Source organism: Myripristis murdjan, chromosome 20, assembly GCF_902150065.1.
Source record: "Myripristis murdjan chromosome 20, fMyrMur1.1, whole genome shotgun sequence".
Lineage (NCBI taxonomy): Eukaryota > Metazoa > Chordata > Actinopteri > Holocentriformes > Holocentridae > Myripristis > Myripristis murdjan.
The window spans coordinates 21,767,400-21,785,643 of NC_043999.1; the positions used below are offsets into that span (position 1 = coordinate 21,767,400).

An 18,244-nucleotide genomic window follows, 5' to 3' on the forward strand; every position below is an offset into this window, starting at 1 on the left:
AAAATCACAGGTACCCTGAATGGGAGACTGCAAGTGCCAAGCTGCATTTGAAAGGTTAAGATGAATAGGAAGGAAGGAATTGGATTGAATGAATAGGCAGTGCAAAAAAAACGTATCACTTCCTAATAAACTTTAGTCACAATTCCTGTGACTAAATGGGTCAAGCTCCCAAGAGGTCAGGGGTAGGGGTGTAGTGTTGTAGAGGTACTGCTCCTCTATTGTCAAAAAAGTAAACTTGCCAAGTTGTGAACTCAGGTACAGTGAATGACTGTTTTTCCCATGGCCTTGAGAAGCACTGTGTTGCTAACGAAACATTAAGCCGCTGCCTATCTTTCTGTCTTCTTGTCTGCGGGCAAGTCTGAGAGAGCGACAGAGCGGGCTGGCTAGGTAATCCAGACCTTCAGCTAAGTGATCATCTTATAGCTTCAGAGCAGACATTGCAGCAGCCTTCATTGCAGCTTAAGACGAGAGCCGGGGGGCACTGTAATACCCAAACAGTTCCACCGCAATGCCACCTCAGCAATCCCTTCAAAAAGGCAACCTTTACCTTCAAAACACCCCCCACCCCTTCTAAACAAATACATCACAGAGCTCCTTGGGGCTTTGGCTCGGCCCTGAGGATAACGGCATGCAAAGAGATCTGATGCGCGCTCGCACAGCAGAACTACAAACTCCATCCGTCTCTAAGGCGCCAGACGCCTGAGGTAGCAGGTAGACTGAACGAGTGCAGACGTTTGGTGTCCTTGCATAAACTGGCAGAAAGTTTTGATGCTTACTTTCAGGGAAGTAATAATGATGAAGAAACTGAACAAAAATTAGTTAGCTGTAGAAAGATGTAGCAGACATATTAAATTACACTGTAATCGATAGTTTATCATCGTCAAGGTCATGAGCTGCGCGCTGTATATAGTTTCCATTTACCTCCTATTATTTTGCTGAATACATAAAAAAGCAAATTGGACGTGTGACTCTGTTTTCTACAGACACCAAGGGCAGATTCGGAGAGCTGTTTAGCATTTCAGCCAAACAGGCCCACTCTCAGATCATTGGTCTAATTGGCTGCATAATGTGGACATCCACGCTCACACCACCAACTCATCTCATGATGCTCCTCAATGGGGGCAAATGGCTCAGCACTAAGTTGGAATTAAAGAACACAAAAGGCCCTTCTCTTCCCTCTCGGTGTCTGAGCCAGCCTTGCCAGGTCAGCTTAAGCGTCTTAGACAGAGAGTAATTGCAGGCGTTGTGGAACCGGACATGATTGTGCTTTATCTCCATAAGTGTTGACAGCTTGAAAACAAAGTATTGTGCATGAAGATTACAGCGCGGACAAAGTCTAATGACTTCTGATCTGGAGGCAGACCCAAGACAGTAGATAAAGGCCGTCGCCTCGACCAATATGGAGCTTCTGTTGATCCCTGATCAGTATTCAAAGCAGCAGTGGTGACGATTAGGGATAAAGTGGAGTCTTTTAGGGATTTCAAGAAGATGATGATTTCTTAAAAGCGCTATTATTGTGATGACTGTAATGCACTGCCACCCTCTCAGTTCCTTCCCATCTCGCTGATGGGGTTTTCGTAGATACATATCAGTTACTTGGGGAAAGCAGGAGAGCTGATGTAAAATCGAAATGGCATTCTCAAAGGTTCCATGCTGGTGAATTCATGAAGTACTGGATATAAGCATTAGGAGCGTCATGCTAGTAGGCACTCTATGCAGATACCGGACAAAAAAAACAAAAAAAAAAAAAACAGGCTCACTAAATCCAGTTTTCTGAGAATGCAAGAGGCATCGTCAGCATGGGCCGCTCTCCTCCGTATTGCGTCTGAGGAACAGTGTTGAAATATGGTTTGAAGGAGGCCACCTGCTCTCATCCACTGCCTTTAATTAAATAATAATGCAATCAGGATCCATTTATGCATGGCAATTATGTCTGTTGTTTGTTTACAGTTCAAACTGGTCATGGAATGAGCAGTTCATTAACCGAAGGCTGCTTCTGTGAGGGGTGTGTGTGTGTGTGTGTGTGTGAGAGAGAGAGAGAGAGAGAGAGAGAGAGAGAGAGTCAGAGAGACAGAGGTTGTGTTTGATGCTTGAATTCATATGGATGAGTCTACATGAGGACGTACACTCTCTATCTCCACACTGTTGTGTGTGTGTGTGTTTGTGTGCACGTAGGCATGTGTGTGTGATGTGCAAGAGTGACAGAGTCTCTAAGCCCTCCTCTCCGACTGTCTATCCTCTAGCTTGTATCTAAGTTGATGTCAGTGCAGTGAAGCAGAATGCCAGCGGTGGACATTGCAGTGCCTGCAGTTCCTTTGTTCGCTGTCTGGATTTCCTGGCTGTCTGACCCCCATGGCCCTGGTCTAGACACTAATGACAGCCCGCTGACTCTAATGCCTCCTGTCCTAGCTTACAGCACACAGGAAAGAGCTAGGCCAGGCCATTAGCATCATCCGACTGTCCAGACTCTCCGTCTTATCATGTCTGGAGCTAATTGAAGGCTCTGATAGCTATTAGTACCGATCTTAGCTGATGGAGATGTAATTTAGTGCTCATGCAGCATTACTGTACTGTATGTTACAAGATGCAATGTGGCTTTTTCAGAATACACTGGGGCTTCAGGAGAGTAATGTATGAGTAATGATTTGAACTTTGCTTAACCAGTGCTGCTTATCTAGCTCATCAAAAACGTGCTGATTGAATTTGATCTTTATTTTGTTTGATGTGACTCATCGTGCATTGTTATTTTCCTCCTGTGTCAGGGTAACCCAAAGTGTCACGATGACTGAGGGAATCAATCACCTGAGGTCAAAGCTAAAAATAGTTACCAAACACTTCCTTATCAACAGCAATGGGATTAGTGTCCCGAAGAAATGATACACAGCAGTCTTCAATGACAACCATCCTGTTGCCCTTACATGTCATCCCATTACATCTCCTTGGTCTGTCTTTTCACCTCCTTCCCCTGCGTCACTTTCCCTCTGCTGAGCACAGTAGCTGCATTCATCCGACCTTGGTGTTGTGCCAGTCCCTTGACGTATACCAAGGCCCTGTGTTATGCGCAAGCTTTTAGTTTGATTACATTTGGCGACTTCCTCTGTCCTTTATTTTTTTCCTAAATAACCATAAACTGTGATGCATGCCGCCTCATGTCCCCTGTCATCGACACCCCTGCTCATCGTTTGAAAATATGCAAAGGGAGGCATTTTGAGTCACCTTCAAGACAGGGTGGACACTATTGCGTCTGAACGCATAGGTTGGACTAAAAGAAAAGTGTTATATAGACCTAGAAAACTCACACAGTCAACAGCAAAACCACTTTCATCTGTGCTTGATCCCACCGGGGGTGTCTGAGCTGAGGGATATGAGTGGTGCTGACTTTGGGTGTGGTGTTTCAGCAGTGAGAATAACAAAAAAGAAGAATGATGAAGGGAAAAGACGGCTGAGAGAATCAGAGTCAGGGAAAAAGATAGCCTTGAGCGACACATATAAAGAGGTGAATAAGAGAGAACAGAGAGGCAGCAATTGGGGAAAAAGAGGAAAAAGTAAAAAAAAAAAAAAAAAAAGAGATGTGAGTGAAGTGAGAAGTTAGAGCGAGAAGCAAAGCAACATCCATGGGGCTTCAAATCAAAGGATGCAAGAGACATATCGAGACGATGAAACTAACTAGCCAGTGTTGTACGTTAGGCTGTGTTGACTATCAGATGCTTTTTTTTTCTTTCTTTTACCTGACATCCTGTGAACTGAAAGGCACTACGTGGATCCCCAGGGGCCCTCCTTGGTTGGACACCTCGACTGGCTTGAGCATGCCACTGCAGGACAATGATGGATGAGACCGAGAGGATCAGGAGGAGGAGGACGGAGACATGCATGAATAAAAACATAACAAGAATGAAAATAAAATGCAAGAAAAAAAAGAAGGATACAAAGGACGACACAGTCTAACATGACAGGTGGATGATGGTATATGGGAATGGGGGGAGGCAGAGCCAGAGGGGCCTTGGTGGAAGCTGAATTGTGTTGTCTATACAGAGTCATCCATTACAAAGTCAGGCCTGTGGACCCCGGGGTCGATTAGGGACCCAAATGGAGACTCCAATTAAGTGATTAAGATCAGATCCTGGCACGAAAAGAGAACAGATTAATTGAAAAATGTGCAAGGAGGAGAAGGAGGGGGTTCATTTGTGTAGATAAAGGCATGACGGTGCAGGGAGACAAATGAAGAAGACCGGCCATTGATGCAGATGTGTGTGATGATGGCAATGGATACATGCTCGGGGCTTGATGTGAGCATCGCGTTGTTATTATATGCTGATGACTGTCGTGTTGTGTTTAATGATGACACATTGGTAATTGTTAACCTCTCTGGTGGTATTGTAGTACATAAAGACATCATAAATTCAGTGCACTTTAATTGGATTTAAATGTACAGCTCAACGGCACAAGGTTGGATGATCACTCACTCCAGACTTAACACAGGGGAATGTTCCATTGAGGAATCGGCCCTTCCCACTGGCTCTATCCGTCCATTCCTTCCTTCTTCTTTCCTTCGCACCTCTTCCTCCTCTTCCTCCTGGAATGGATGACAAACAAGAAGACAAGGAATAAAAGATTAAGTGACGATGGCAAAATGAAAGACTGACACTGCATGTCATTGCTCCTATGTGGCTATGCTCCCATCTCCTCCTCCCCTGTTTCTCTCTCTCTCTCTCTCTCGCTCTCTCTTGCTCTCACTCTCTGTCTTCTGGCTTTTAATCCAATTACCTGCAGGGAGGAGTAATGGCCTCTATTCTAAATCAAAAGGACTATCGGTGCAGGACAGACCCGGACTCTGCTGCTGCAATGACATCCCGACCCAGCCAAAAAACCTCAGCGACAGCAGTGACAAAGTGGCCCTGATCGATTGTTTGTGCTCAATCAATCGGGTTGGCTCGGGGCGTGGCCGTACTGCCAGGTCTTGCGGTAATGCGATCAAGTTCAAAATGAAAGAAAGTGGTCATGCCCGCTGCCATTTGTTTCTCTCACTCTCTTCATTTCATTTAGTCATCTTCCTCCAGGGCCATTAAGACAGCGGGGCTGGAAGGCGGTGGCTTTTACCGACAAGCCAGACGTCTGAGGACTTAACTAGCCTCTTGGACGAGACAGGACAGCTTTATACTGTCCCTTAATGGGGGATAAAACCTTTCACTGTGCTTAGCTTAGAGGATGATACAGATCAAGCAGGGACATGTCATGATGACATGCTTCATCTGCAATAGGAGGAAGACATATTTAATAAGAAAAGATTCATTTTCAACTCTTCATCAGCTGAAGACTTATTCATATAGATTGTGAATCCACTGTACTAAAACAGAGAATCAGGACATCTTATAGGAAGCTGACAAGCAAAACCAGGGAGCTGGGAGGGTTCATCTACAAGTGACACTCAGTGTGAGCGTAATAGAAAGAATTCTACTTTTTGCTTCACCGATTGCATTGTAGACCTCTGTAAGTTAATGCAATTCAGTACGTATGTGTGTGTGTGTGTGTGTGTGTGTGTGTGTGTGTGTGTGTGCAGACACAATCACCATCTCCATGGGACAGTCTGCTGAAACGCTTTGTTAGCCGCTATTTCTTCGCACGCCGCCTAACCCTTCACCTTCCTCTTTCTCTATTTCTAAAATGTCAAGCACATCCACATAGGTCCTGAGGTTTTCTGGACTCTTTATGGAAATGTATTCAGCCTTTGTCAGAAGGCCAGGAAATCTTTGGCGACACACTGAGGTGGCACAGAGAGACTCAGAGACCCCTATTTATTTATTAGGGTTGGGGGTAAGGTGGGTTGGAGGCATGAAAATTTCATCAGCAGCGTATCCTTAAGAGACCCCAGCTCCCCACACCTGTCTGCTTCCCTTCTATAACCGGCCTTTATGAAAATGAGTCCCTCAACCGGCCAATCTCTGCCTTTAATTACGTGTCAGCCGAGGTCCTGGGTGCCTTGCATCACCCGTTATTCACAAAACCTTTTATGAAAAACCCCACAGTGGGCTGGGCTGGGTTTTCATATGTTCTGTGCAAACTGTTCCAAAGCACCAGGCCACCCAGGGGAATCCTTAAATAAAGATGCCTTGAAGGGAGGGTGTACAGAGGGATAGGCATGCCAAATCGGACTAATAAAGACAACTAAATATATGACTATATAAATATACGGAATTAGATGAATGAAATGAAGAGATGGAACACCTTCACTTTGGAAAATACAAGCATTTGTGCAGATAATGGGCAGATGAAGGGAAGAGGTAGCACTGGATCACATCACAATAGACAACTGAATGAATAGAAAGGGGAGCTGATTCACGTTTAAGTCATCACTGACACTGACAAGTAATTAACTTCAGTGGCAACAGGTTGCCAGATGACAAGTAGTTGTGGCGTGACTGCATAGAGGAAAGCTAGAGAAAGTAAGAGAGAACGGACGTGGCATGGTGGGAGACAGAATGAAGCTACACTGAGTGAAGATATCTGTCATCAGTACCCGTCACACTGTTGAGGTGGAGGACCCTGTCTGTGGAGCCAAGCAGATATTTGTAATGCAAGCAGACTGTGTGTGTGTGTGTGTGTGTGTGTGTGTGTGTGACTGTGAGAGGAGAAAAACTGGTCCAAAAATGGCATGAGCGCATAGCGTAGCACCTGTGCATGATGATATTTCTATTCAGATACACCGCAGACACATGGTGTGAAAAAGCTGAATCTGAATGCAGGACAAAAAGAGGAGAAAAGCACTAAAGAGAAGACCAGTGATTAAAAAAAGAAAAAGAAAAAAAAAATGATTGAATGGGGGAAAAAGTGTGAAAATGAGAAAAGCAGAGTGAGTTAGTGCTGGGAGAAACAAAAGCAGAGGGAAAAAAGTTGAAACAGAGAAACGGGAGAACAGACAAATGGAGACTGATAAATGGACAGAGTGGAGCCTTACATCAGTCTTACCTACAGCTGTGCAAAAAACGAACCAGCTGAGTACCATGATATTATTTTTCACAATACTTTATCAATTCAATGTGTATCATTTATGCTCATGATTTTCATATGATGTTGACTTAACCATTTTAGTGAGCTGTATCTACACCTAGTCCTAACTGTTTTGAAGTCTTGATTTTCTTAAAATTTTCCATAAGTAGTGCTGTAAACCATTGCACTATTGCACGGTGCACCATTGTGCATGGATTTCCCATGAAATCCCATCCCTTGACACCCAATGCATAATGGAGATGTTGCCAATGTTCTCTGTGATAGTTTAATTTGTTTATGGTAATTATACTGTCTCAAAATTAATGGCGTAACAATTTATTGACATTAAATTGCTACACACTCATTTAAACTGAACACAGGATTAAATGAATTGATAAATGTGCTTTTTTTTTTTTTTTTTTTTTGCGGTGCAGTTTTCGACACCCTCCCGTAGTGACCGTGCGGTGAGTCAGTGTTGCAGGGGTCAGTGTCTCCTTGTCACCAGGAGCAGAGGAGGAAGCCAACCCTTTCTATTCACTGTCAAGCCACTTATTGTCTGTCCCTGTGTCAGTGGCAATGCTAAGCACTGAGTGACAGCAGAGGAGAGACACTGGCTTAACAGACATCTGCCTCTAACTCTCTATCTCTCTCTCTTTCACTCTCTCTCTCTCTTTTCCCCCTGCTGCCCTGAGAGCTTTGGCATGCAATTGATCCCTCTCTCTCTCTCTTTTTAAGTCTTTCCATCATTCTGAACCTCTCCTTTTTTCTCCACTCTAGACACTCCCCTGAGTGCTTTTAGCACCCTGTTGATCCCTTGGTAACCGGTGGAGTGGAGGAGCAACAAGGCTTTTCAACTCTCCCTGGCCCATGTTCCTAGCTCTCTCTGTCTCTCTCTGACTCCATCTCTCTCTCCTTCTCTCAATCCATCTCTGGCCATAGAGGAGCCCTGGGAGCCCATTTCTCAGTGTGTAATAGAAAGGAGTCTCTGGTCCAGGGCCAAAAGCAACCAGCCTCTTTGACAATAATAGGAAGCAAAAATGGGGTTAGAGGCTTGGCCATCAGACAGCTGCTGCATTAGATTATTGAGGCTGATATGAGACAGAGAGAGAGAGACAGAGAAAGAGACAGAGAGAGAAAGAGAAAGAGAAAGAGAGAGACAGAACTATAAAGTGCAGAGTGCTGTTTCCTTCCATGGGGGGAGTGGAAGGGCTGTTGGAGACAAGCAGAGGGGAGAAAGCCGGGAGGGGGAGAGGTGTGCAGCTGCCTTATTGGGTGGAGAACTACACACACACACACACACACACTCACACTGACATACATATTCAAGCCTGCTGCTCAAGGGTTGGGGCTAAGGGTGTGTGCTGAAGAGCTGTCATCCTCCATCAACTACTGTCCTAAAGGAGACCTACTGTATGTGTGTGTATGTGTGCGTGTGTGTGCGTGTGTGTGTGTGCGTGCCCACAGCTTGGTGTGTATGTCAGGCCATTAGCTGCAGGCGAGTGAACATGTAGTGGTTGGGGGTTTTGCAGGGGTTAGGGTTAGGGGGTGCTCCCTTCTGCGCTGATGTCGAGGGCTTAACAAGGACAAGTTCAAAGGTCACAGTGGATGGTGTGTTTCTGGCCACCGCACCTCCTCTAGGACCGGGGTCCACATCTGTGTGACAGCTCAACGTGTGGAACAAGCTGCCCTGTCAGGCGATGTCACACGCTCTCACACAACAGGCCTTCTGTGCAGGGCAGGAACAATGGAGGCCAAAGAACAGGGCGTAGAAATGTCCAAAAACGACAAGTACGCGGGAGAAAACATTAAGGAAACAAGCAATTTAGCCAGGGCATTTAGGGAATAAGGCTGCTGAAGTATTTACAAAGACCGACCCCCTCTCCACTGGGCCAAAAAATACGTAACGTTAATTGTGTGAGGTGACATACGCCCCTTATGGAAACTTTAAACCAGCCAAAGGTAACAAATGGCGCTGGCGTGTGAAAAGAATCTGTTTTCGGTGAGCGAAGGTGCAAGACAGACTTAAAAAAAAAAAAGAAAAAGAAAAAGAAAAGAAAAAGAAAAAAGAAAACAGCTGAGGTGGAGACTTTCCTGTTGCAAAAGGTTAAGGAATCGTAATTGTACCCTCATTACCTTGAGTTAATGCAGTTCAACTAAAGACTGTACAATAGACATGACCAAGCGGGGCTCCACGGTGCCGTCACACTGTACAATGGCATTGATATACAAAGACAAGCAGCCGGTAATAACACCTAATAGTCCTATTAAAGTTCCTTTGACCCCACTGCAATTACCAATAGTTTTCCACCTCAAATGGGGCCAGAATCTCTTTCTTTTCAATTCACATTTAAAGTTAAGATTATGGCCTTCGACAATAAGATTTCCCCCTAAACTTGAGCAATAACAGATCATCACTCGTCGTGTACTTCAAAATACAGCCGACTTCTCCTCTGTGTTACAGAAAGTCTTTTATTCCTGATATTTGTCCCTTTGGATAAAACTGCCATTAGGCCCAAATTAGGCCCCAAAATGGGCGCTGTGATTAGATTGGACTTGACTGCTGCACCCGCCAACCCCCATTCTCCCCATCACTGTTAACCCTTCCCTCTCCGTCAGGTCACTGGACTCCTCCGCCATCCTGTCCCCAATAAAACAGCCGATATGTCATGATAACTAGGATTATCAGACACTTATTTACATTTATGTGGGGGATAGAGGAACGCTAAAAAGGACAGGGCGTGGCGTTAACCTCGTTAGCAACGTCCTTTATCGCGTCCACTTTTACCCTCAAGTGCAGTTAATGGCTGTCGGATGAGAGATGTGCACCGCTCCGTCTTAGCACACTGTCGTTTTCTTCATTTATTTTGTTATCCTGGGAATCATAATGATTTCAGCTAATGATTGTTTCAAAATGTAGAATTTGCAAAATCATTGTGTTAATGTGAAGGGTGTAGTACACAATACAGATGAAGCTATATGGTTTTTTGATGCCAATAATCTTCCAACTCATAATGCACATACCGATATTGACATGAATCACTTTTTTTTGTAAGAACTGGAATACTGTTGCACAAACGTGGCCCATGTTAGTTTTGCTCTGTTTCACAGTAGTGTAACAGCATGTCCTTACAAAAGAAGCAATGCCAGATGATGCTCACAAAAATGCCTACCGTCATAATCAGCCAAATATTAGCTGTAAAAATAACTTTTTTAAAACTGATATTAACTCATGCTGATTTCTGTCAACAGATTGGTCCATCCCTCGCACACAAAGTGAAAGGGACAAGTGTGCAATTCCATATCTACTGTACCAGAGCATTTTCTCAGCATTTTTGGGATAGGGTTATATGAGTGATTTGGCAAACTCTTAGCTCTCTCAGACTAGAAATATCAGAGCTGGAAGAAGCCTGGCAGATAATGAAAGTGATGTGACCCTGGTATGGCTGCCTCTCACTTTGTGTGTGTGTGTGTGTGTGAGAGAGAGAGAGAGAGAGAGAGAGACAGAGAGATAGAGCGAGAGAGGATATGATGCTGCAGTCCTGTGTTTGTGTGCCAAGGGAAGAAGCTGAAGCTGTGCCTGTCCTCTTATGAGGACATGTGCTGCCTTTCATATTTCACACCCGGCACCCATGGGCTCCGGCACCGTACCTTTGTTCAAAGGAAAGCCCTCTCATTCCTTGCTCCAGATTAGATGTGCCATTCCTTTTGATAAGGAGGAGAGGGAGTCGACTATATGATGTGGCGCTAGGTTCAGAAAGTGAGGACACGGCCTTTTTTTGGCACACTGGAACATTTGAAATTGCTGACAAAATCCCCCCCCTTCACAAAACAACAAAAACAATCTAACAATGCTCACATCCAGCAGATGATAAGAAGACGTGGCAGGGAAGGGGGTCAAGAGTGCGAGCTTAGTCGCAGGGATGCTGATGATGCCATTGTAGGCACAATAGAGAACTGGCTGACTCTCCAGCTGAAGTGGAAGTGAAATCTATTTATTCTATATTTATACACTTGATCATATATTTTCCTGTCAGCGTCAGACGGGCTCGCATGGCATACTGTGTTCCCGGTCGGCTACATTTAATATAGCTTCACCCTCTCTTCCCCCCCCCCCCCCCCCCCCCTCCAGCTCTTTAATCAACAAAGACGCTCAGCTTTTAAATCTGTCTTTGTTTTGTTTTTTAAAGACAGGGCTAATGGCTCATAAAAGTTTGGGCTATGACGTGGGTTTACTCGAAGCAAATTAGAGGGACAGACAGGTTCTTAATGCTGTTAAGCAAATTAGATCAGAGATGTGAGGCTGCATTTGTCCACATCAGTGAGTGTGTGCGCGCGTGTGTCTGTGTGCCGGGCGGTGTTGCAGGCTGACATTTGGAAAAACAAAGGTCTCTCTCACCCCACCTCTTTCCCTCTCTCTCTCTTTGTCTGTCTTCGTCTGTCTATTCCTTTCTCTCTCTCCCTCTCTCTGTCAATTGGAGACCTGCTGTGTGTGGAATACATCATCTGCCAGCGCCTGTTTCATATCAGGGCCGGGCTGATCTATCAGTGACACAGCTGCCTTTGGTCTGCCCACTGTATCGTTAAATTGCACTTTAATTAAATTAGGCCGGCTAATTATGAGGACTTAAATCAATCACCGGGTCAATAACAAAAGCCCAAAGCGGACGGAGAGACCCGAGACTTTTTCCAAACCTCATCAATAACGGCCACAACAGGAGCAGGCCGCTGCAACACCAGAAACCCAGAGATTCAAATGCTGAGGAATTACTGAGAATTGAGTTATCGCCACCGGCTTTTGTCCGGAGCGCTTCTTACTCTTACAAGGTCTGCGAATAATGTCGCTGGAGTACAGTGGGAGTGTTTCAAAGAATGGCAAAGTGCGCCACGTTTTACATGAGAATGGCACCTCAAAGGAGTGTTTGGAGCGGATTGAGAGTTTCTGATGTGCAGAAAAATTGTTCAAAGGGGATATTATGACTTTTCAGGCACCTGGTTTTGGTGAAAGGAGGAGATTCTCGGCAGATAATCTTGGGGTTGAGTGCGTCGCCCCGCTGTGTGGATGGTCCCGGCTGAATCCCCAGGTCCTTACCCATGCATTAAAAGAGCTCTGTGGTGCTTTTCAAAGATTAATCATCATTTTGAGCTTATTAAGTGGGAGGACAGTCTGCTTTCCACTGCTCAGAACATTTAATCCATCTTTCAAACTGTGAAGGTCAGTGAGCGAATGTTACCCCCGCCGAAATAATAGCGGCTGTTTGAATTTCAATGAGAGCACCCGTGGTTGAGATCTGGATTGTAATTAAATACATTTTCTTTTTTTTTTTTTTTATATATTTTTAGTGGCCGTTCTAACAATTACACGAGTCAGAATCACACTGACTTATTGAGTAGCACAGTGGCTGCCAAGAAACCGCAGACCCCGAGTGATTAGCATTGCCAAATTGCAATCTGAACCATTTAATACAGCAACTTCGATGCGAGCGTGGTATCAGCAAGTCGAGGTGGAAAAAAAGAGGTGTGGACCGAGGCTATTCACAATCTCCTACACAGGAACCTCATCCCCGCTCTTCATTAACCTTCTATAGGATTTTTCAACAGGCCGCGACCTAGAACCTAAACACCCCAAACACTAAGAATGAAGGAATGAAAAAAAAAAAAAAAGAAGAAGCGGGAATGAGCAGGACTGACGCTAGACTATGAATAATTTAGCGGCGAGCAAAGCACTGGTACACACTGCAGCGAGTCATTAGGGCTGGCGAACGGTCTATTCCACAGATTAGCCATTGTTTGCTGCCTTGTCTGAGCAAGTGTGTGTGTGTGTGGGTGGGTGGGTGGTTAGTGGTGGGTTTGGTGGGTTGGAGGGGTGCTCATTCCATTTAGTTTTAATTGGAGGCTGAGATTCTGGGGAAGGGGGAAACAGAAAGCCATTTGGCCCGGTCCTCATGCTCAGCCAGTGCTAAATGAAGAAGGCTGAGTGGAGATGAGGGGCCTGTAGAGGACCAGTAATGAAGAGAGGTCCCAATAGACCCTGGCATAGCCATGGCAATCTAGTGGACCCAGGGAGATGGAGGAGTAGGGTGTAGAAGGAGAGGGGGGTGGGGGGACAAGACAAGGGAGGGGAAGAAGGGGGATAGAAATATGGCACGGTGGGCTGTTTGACTTTGGTAGCGGTATGAACAATAGGGAACATCCTTGTCAATATTTCAATATTGTTATTCGCACAAAATACATCTTTTTTTTTGTGGCCCTGAGCGCAACGAGGCTCAGACACAATATCAGAACAATCAAAGGAATGCGCTATGTAGAGCTTGGGATAATTTTTTTGCTAAATCCGATAAGCATGTCTGATTTGATTTGTCTACTGACTGAGCGGTGCACTCGCCGACGACGAGATAAAAGAATGAGGAAATCATCAAAGTGTCACATGAAACAAGGCAGATCGGAAGAGTTGATTGGCAACTTGGAGCTTGTAAACACCGTGAGTGTATTTGCAATGGTGTAGTGCACACACACACACACACACACACACACACACACAAACAAGGGACTCAAAGGCATACCTACATATCAATTCAATCCCCTTATATTTTCCACCAAATCACACAAAAACATCAGTTGCATTCATCCCCTGCTCCTCCAATTGCACCTACACACACACGCCGGGACGCACACACTGACATGAAATGCACACAACTGTCCTCTCCGCTGTCATCTAAATGGAAAGGCCTGTCAGTATGGTTCCCGTGGAAATCATGAATGCATGTGGGAATATCAGAGTGTGTTGTGATGGAGCGCAGCGGGGGAGCTATTCTACACAACAGCTCCCATGGCCTGTATACCTAGAGCATAAAGAGGAGAACATTCCAGTGGAAAACTGCTCTGCAGGGAGACGCTCGGCTCATTTCAATGGCGCTCCTTGCCAGAATGAGACTATTAACGCTGTCTGGGTTATCCCAAATCCAACAAGGGCACCCAGTCTCAAGACACTTTAGGATTGCATTGTGTCGATGCGATTGCCCGTGTTGTAAAGTTCACCAATGAATAGGCAGCACACCGGCAGATACCATTTAAGCATGTGGCATAAACAGGTGTGGGTGCTGGCTTGAATATGGCTACTTGAGCTGAATTCACCTCAACAGTGGTAGGCAGCATTTGTAGAAGTCTCCCTTCATACACCTGCACCAGATGACGTTATGACGTTAAGTCTCATCACTTCAAAGGAATGGACCAGAATACTAAAAAAAAACAGAATACTAATAAAAAAAAAAAAAAAAAAAAAAAAAAGATAGTTTCCCACATACCTCTTGTTAAAAATAACAGCAAACTGTATCAATCTGCCCCCAATGAGTACAAATTACAGGTGGATGGATACAGTTTGTTGTGTTCTTCGGTAGGAAATAGCTCCAAACAAAACTTACGGTGGGTTTCATTGTTTCTGGTAAGAGCTGTCGCTGCTGAATTTTCCACGTCATTTGTGACATTTTTTGTGATCCACAAACACAAACACATAACCATCCAGCCCCATTGCATTTGAGGTGCACGGAGACAACTTCGCCAAATCACCAGAGACTATATGGATATATAGATATATAGAAGTGTTTTTTTTTGTTTGTTTGTTTTTTGTGTGTGTGTGTTCTGGGTGAACTGTCTATTAAACTGACTCGCTACAGAATCACTGACAGTGAGCGGGCAGGTAGGAAGTCACAATTCAACAATACATGACCGTTGAGGGACACGTGGGGTGTGGTGGGGCTCAAACGTGATTTTTGAGTTATTGTTGCTTTTTCCCCTCACAAGGTCATGGAGTTGCCTCTGTCCTGTTCCTGCATGTGTTCTTTATAAGCTGCTCTAGCCTTTTTGCCATCAGTCTTTTATCTCTAAACCTGAATGGAAATACTGGAGCACAAAGCTGGTGTCTTTAACTGAGAGATCTAAGAAGAGAACAAATATTTGAAATCATCTGAGAAGTGCAGTACAAAGTGGCTGGCCACCAGTTACACCTGCATGGGAAAAAACAGATGAGGACCGCCTGGCTGGCCACCATTTCTCTCATCCTTGTTCTTTCTCCTTCGTGGTTTCCTCTCTACCTCCATGTCTTTGGCTCTGAAATAAAAGCACCCCATTCCTCTCCATTCGCATCCAACTGTGACCGCTTTTGTTCTGCGAGCGATGCAAATGAAATGGGTCTGTTTGGCTGAGATGGTGAGGGAGTCTGTCTCGTGTTTCTCTCCGGCCCCGAGATGTGGATGTTTACTGTCGGCCGGGGCCTTATTACATTCCTACAGCAACTTAAAAGCATTGGCCCCCTAATGGGGCCTATAAAACAGTGCGAAAAGCCCATTGTGACAATGGACCTCATTGTGCCAGAGTGGACTCATTTGGCACTCTGCAGAGAGTGGAAATGCGTGGCATTAAAAAAAAAAAAAAAAGAGAGAGAGAGAGAAAGGGACGGAGAGAGAGGGGAGAGAGAAATCAAATAAATAGGAGTGAATTACTTCTCGCTGTGGGAAATCGGATACTGTCAATCACCAAAGTCCATCTTGTGCCTCAGCGGTGGGCAGGCAGGGGGAATAAACAGCGTTTAGCCGTTTAGCCTAATAGGTGTGGAAGAATATAGTCTCATTAGCTGCTGATATATTTGATTGTTTCTCTTTCTTATTTTCTCTTTCAGAGGTGGGTTCCGGTGTTGATGGTTGGACAAAGAAAAAAGCTAAAATATACTTAATGCCAAAGTGCCCAGCCACCCCACCATGGCAACACCATTTAAGGAAGCTGTCTTCCGGCTAGCTGTGTGGACTTTGCCCGTCGTAGTGATGCAGAAGTTTCTTATTTCTTAGTATTCTTGCTGCTTGTTAATAGCCCAGACCTGGATGAGGTCAGCTCCACTTTGAAATGTCCTTCACTTGACAACGGCCACATTTCGCCTGAATGTCAACCGTCGTTCTCTGACAAAATACTCAGCACTGCCCTGCCACCCCTTCAGCCACTGTTCCTCCTGACAAAGCAACTCCATTTACCTGAAAATGTAGACAGATAAGAGCAAAATGATTTCACCTTAAAGAAATGATGTCAGGAGTGTGCTCCTTCCTTTTCCAGCTTTGTTCCGTTCAGCCCACGCTGGTTTGGTTCCATGCTGGGGGCCCTCTTTTATTCCCAGAAGTCATTATTGTCTTCAGCTAAGGTGCCCCTGCTCCCTGTGATTTGTGGGTAATGAGCTGGCACCCCCCTGCCCGTGTTCAATTATTCTCATTGAGAAAGTGATTTCTCACTCCACGGAGCAAATCGGAGAAGGCGAACGCATGAACTCTAATCAGGAATTAACACGTTCACAACCAGCCACGTGGAAAGGAGTATCTACCCCAATAACATACTGTAGGGCCACTGTGGATATGGGCAGATGGGAGGAGAGAAACAGGGATATAGAGAGATATATGAGGGAATGGATGACTGAAGTAAACACGATTTTCACCTGTCCCTATAAAACCCGGCTCATCCTCCCATCTTTGGTGCTTTGAAGTGCCAAGCAGGGGAAAAAAGAGAGAAAAAAGTTTGCCTGTCAGAAAGTCTTGAGGTGATGTGTTTACAACTGCAGCTCAGGCAGCCTTGCTGAAGGGCTGTTTGCTATGATGAGGGGAACGAAGGAGGGAGAACGACAACTGAGTGGTAATTAACCAGAGAGAGAGAGTGTGTGTGTGTGTGTGTGTGTGTGTGTGAGACAGAGAGGGAGAGGGAGCAAGAGCTCAAAACAGAGGAAACAAGCAGGGACGAGTGCAAACTTTGAAGAGAGACATAGACAGAAAGACAAAGAGAGCGAGGGAGAGAGAGAGAGAGAGCGCCCACAGCTCAGTGACTACTAATGACCTGACTATACAGACACAAGAGTCAGAGTGACAGCTTCAGCACAAAAAGGAAGGACACTTTTTAAACTCGGGGTGGACCAATATATCAGTTCAGCGACACATAAAGAATTGCAAACACACCCTTTTTGGTGTCGAGCCGTCTCAAGGTATAAGGATAGTGCGTGATGGAGTTCTTTGCCTCCTTGAAGGTCATTCATCAATATTTGTCGATAGACGACCACCTTGGAGTGGATTATTTTGCTTTTTACACTTTACTTTATGAAAGATGTTGATTGTAGATGTAAATAGGTGTCAGAAGTCAGATGAAACATTGACTACAAATATTTGCCCAAATACACAATTCCGGATCCAACACTTTTTTCTTTATAGGGAAAGCACATGGGGTTGTCACATGATCATCCCCGTCACAGTTTGGGAGTTAAGCTGGCCTTTAAAACTCGGACATTTTTATCGCCACATGTATCTCTCAGATGGGACTGGATTCACTGAATTCCGCTTGAATTCTGAATTTTTTCAACCCCAATAAGCATCTTGTTCCATGCGACAGATCACTGTGAGAGGCTAACCCATTCTAAAACTACACTGATTATGTTCCGGTTATAACCAATGTGTGAGAATGGACTTTAATCATATACTAACAAATGCACAAATGTTATACATAATTTTGAAGGAATCAGGGAAACGCCTTTTGTTTCGCGTCAACAATCTATTTTTTGTTTTTTTTGTTTTTTGGGGGTTTTTTTGGAGTCCAAAAATGTTAACAAAGTGGCAACATATTGACAATTATGCTGGGAAGTTAACAGTCTTGATGTCATTTTGACATGAGTTGTTGCAAGTCAGCTATTGACTGAATTTCTGTACAGGTAGCTTACTACAATTAGCCTACAACACGCAGCAGCAATGCTTCATGAAGTGTGCCGAAGAACCAGGGTCAAGACTGACTACGGATACCTTAGCTGACCAATCAGAATTAAGTATTCAACATAGGGCTAAAACAATCCCCTAATGGCAGATATGCCAGACCTGGATTGCTACCAAAATCAACTGTTCCTGGCCCGAGGCCTATTTGTCCACAACATTTCCTGGAAATCCACTGAAAGGTTTCTGAGATATCCTACTGACAGACAGATAGTAAAACTACTTTGAAATCAAAATATCTGAGGGACAAAAACATAATCCCCCCCCATATCGATCAAACCCAAATATGAGCAGTGTCTGGCTCTACAACAACATTCAAATACACCGCATTCGGAACAAGTCAGGTTAAATGAGTTCAAGGCTTCAGGCTGTACTCACAGCTGATTGAAAAGTCCGCTGGCGACTCCCGCAAAAAAAACGCCTGCTACTTCTGCTGTCCAAACAAGATAAAGCGTGAGACCCGACATGTGTAACTTTCAGCA

At 44.8% G+C, this 18,244-nt stretch overlaps 1 protein-coding gene across 4 annotated transcripts in view; it reads right to left on the reverse strand.

Moving 5' to 3' along the window:
- Positions 1-18,244, reverse strand: part of LOC115378794 (partitioning defective 3 homolog) — a 392,369-nt gene that overhangs the window by 189,880 nt on the left and 184,245 nt on the right. For all 4 annotated transcript variants that reach the window (XM_030079303.1, XM_030079300.1, XM_030079301.1 and 1 more), the window contains exons 6-7: positions 4,464-4,573; positions 3,729-3,812 (exon numbers count right to left, since the gene is read on the reverse strand). In XM_030079303.1, the coding sequence (XP_029935163.1) occupies positions 3,729-3,812; positions 4,464-4,573 (194 nt within the window). The remainder of the gene's footprint in view (positions 1-3,728; positions 3,813-4,463; positions 4,574-18,244) is intronic.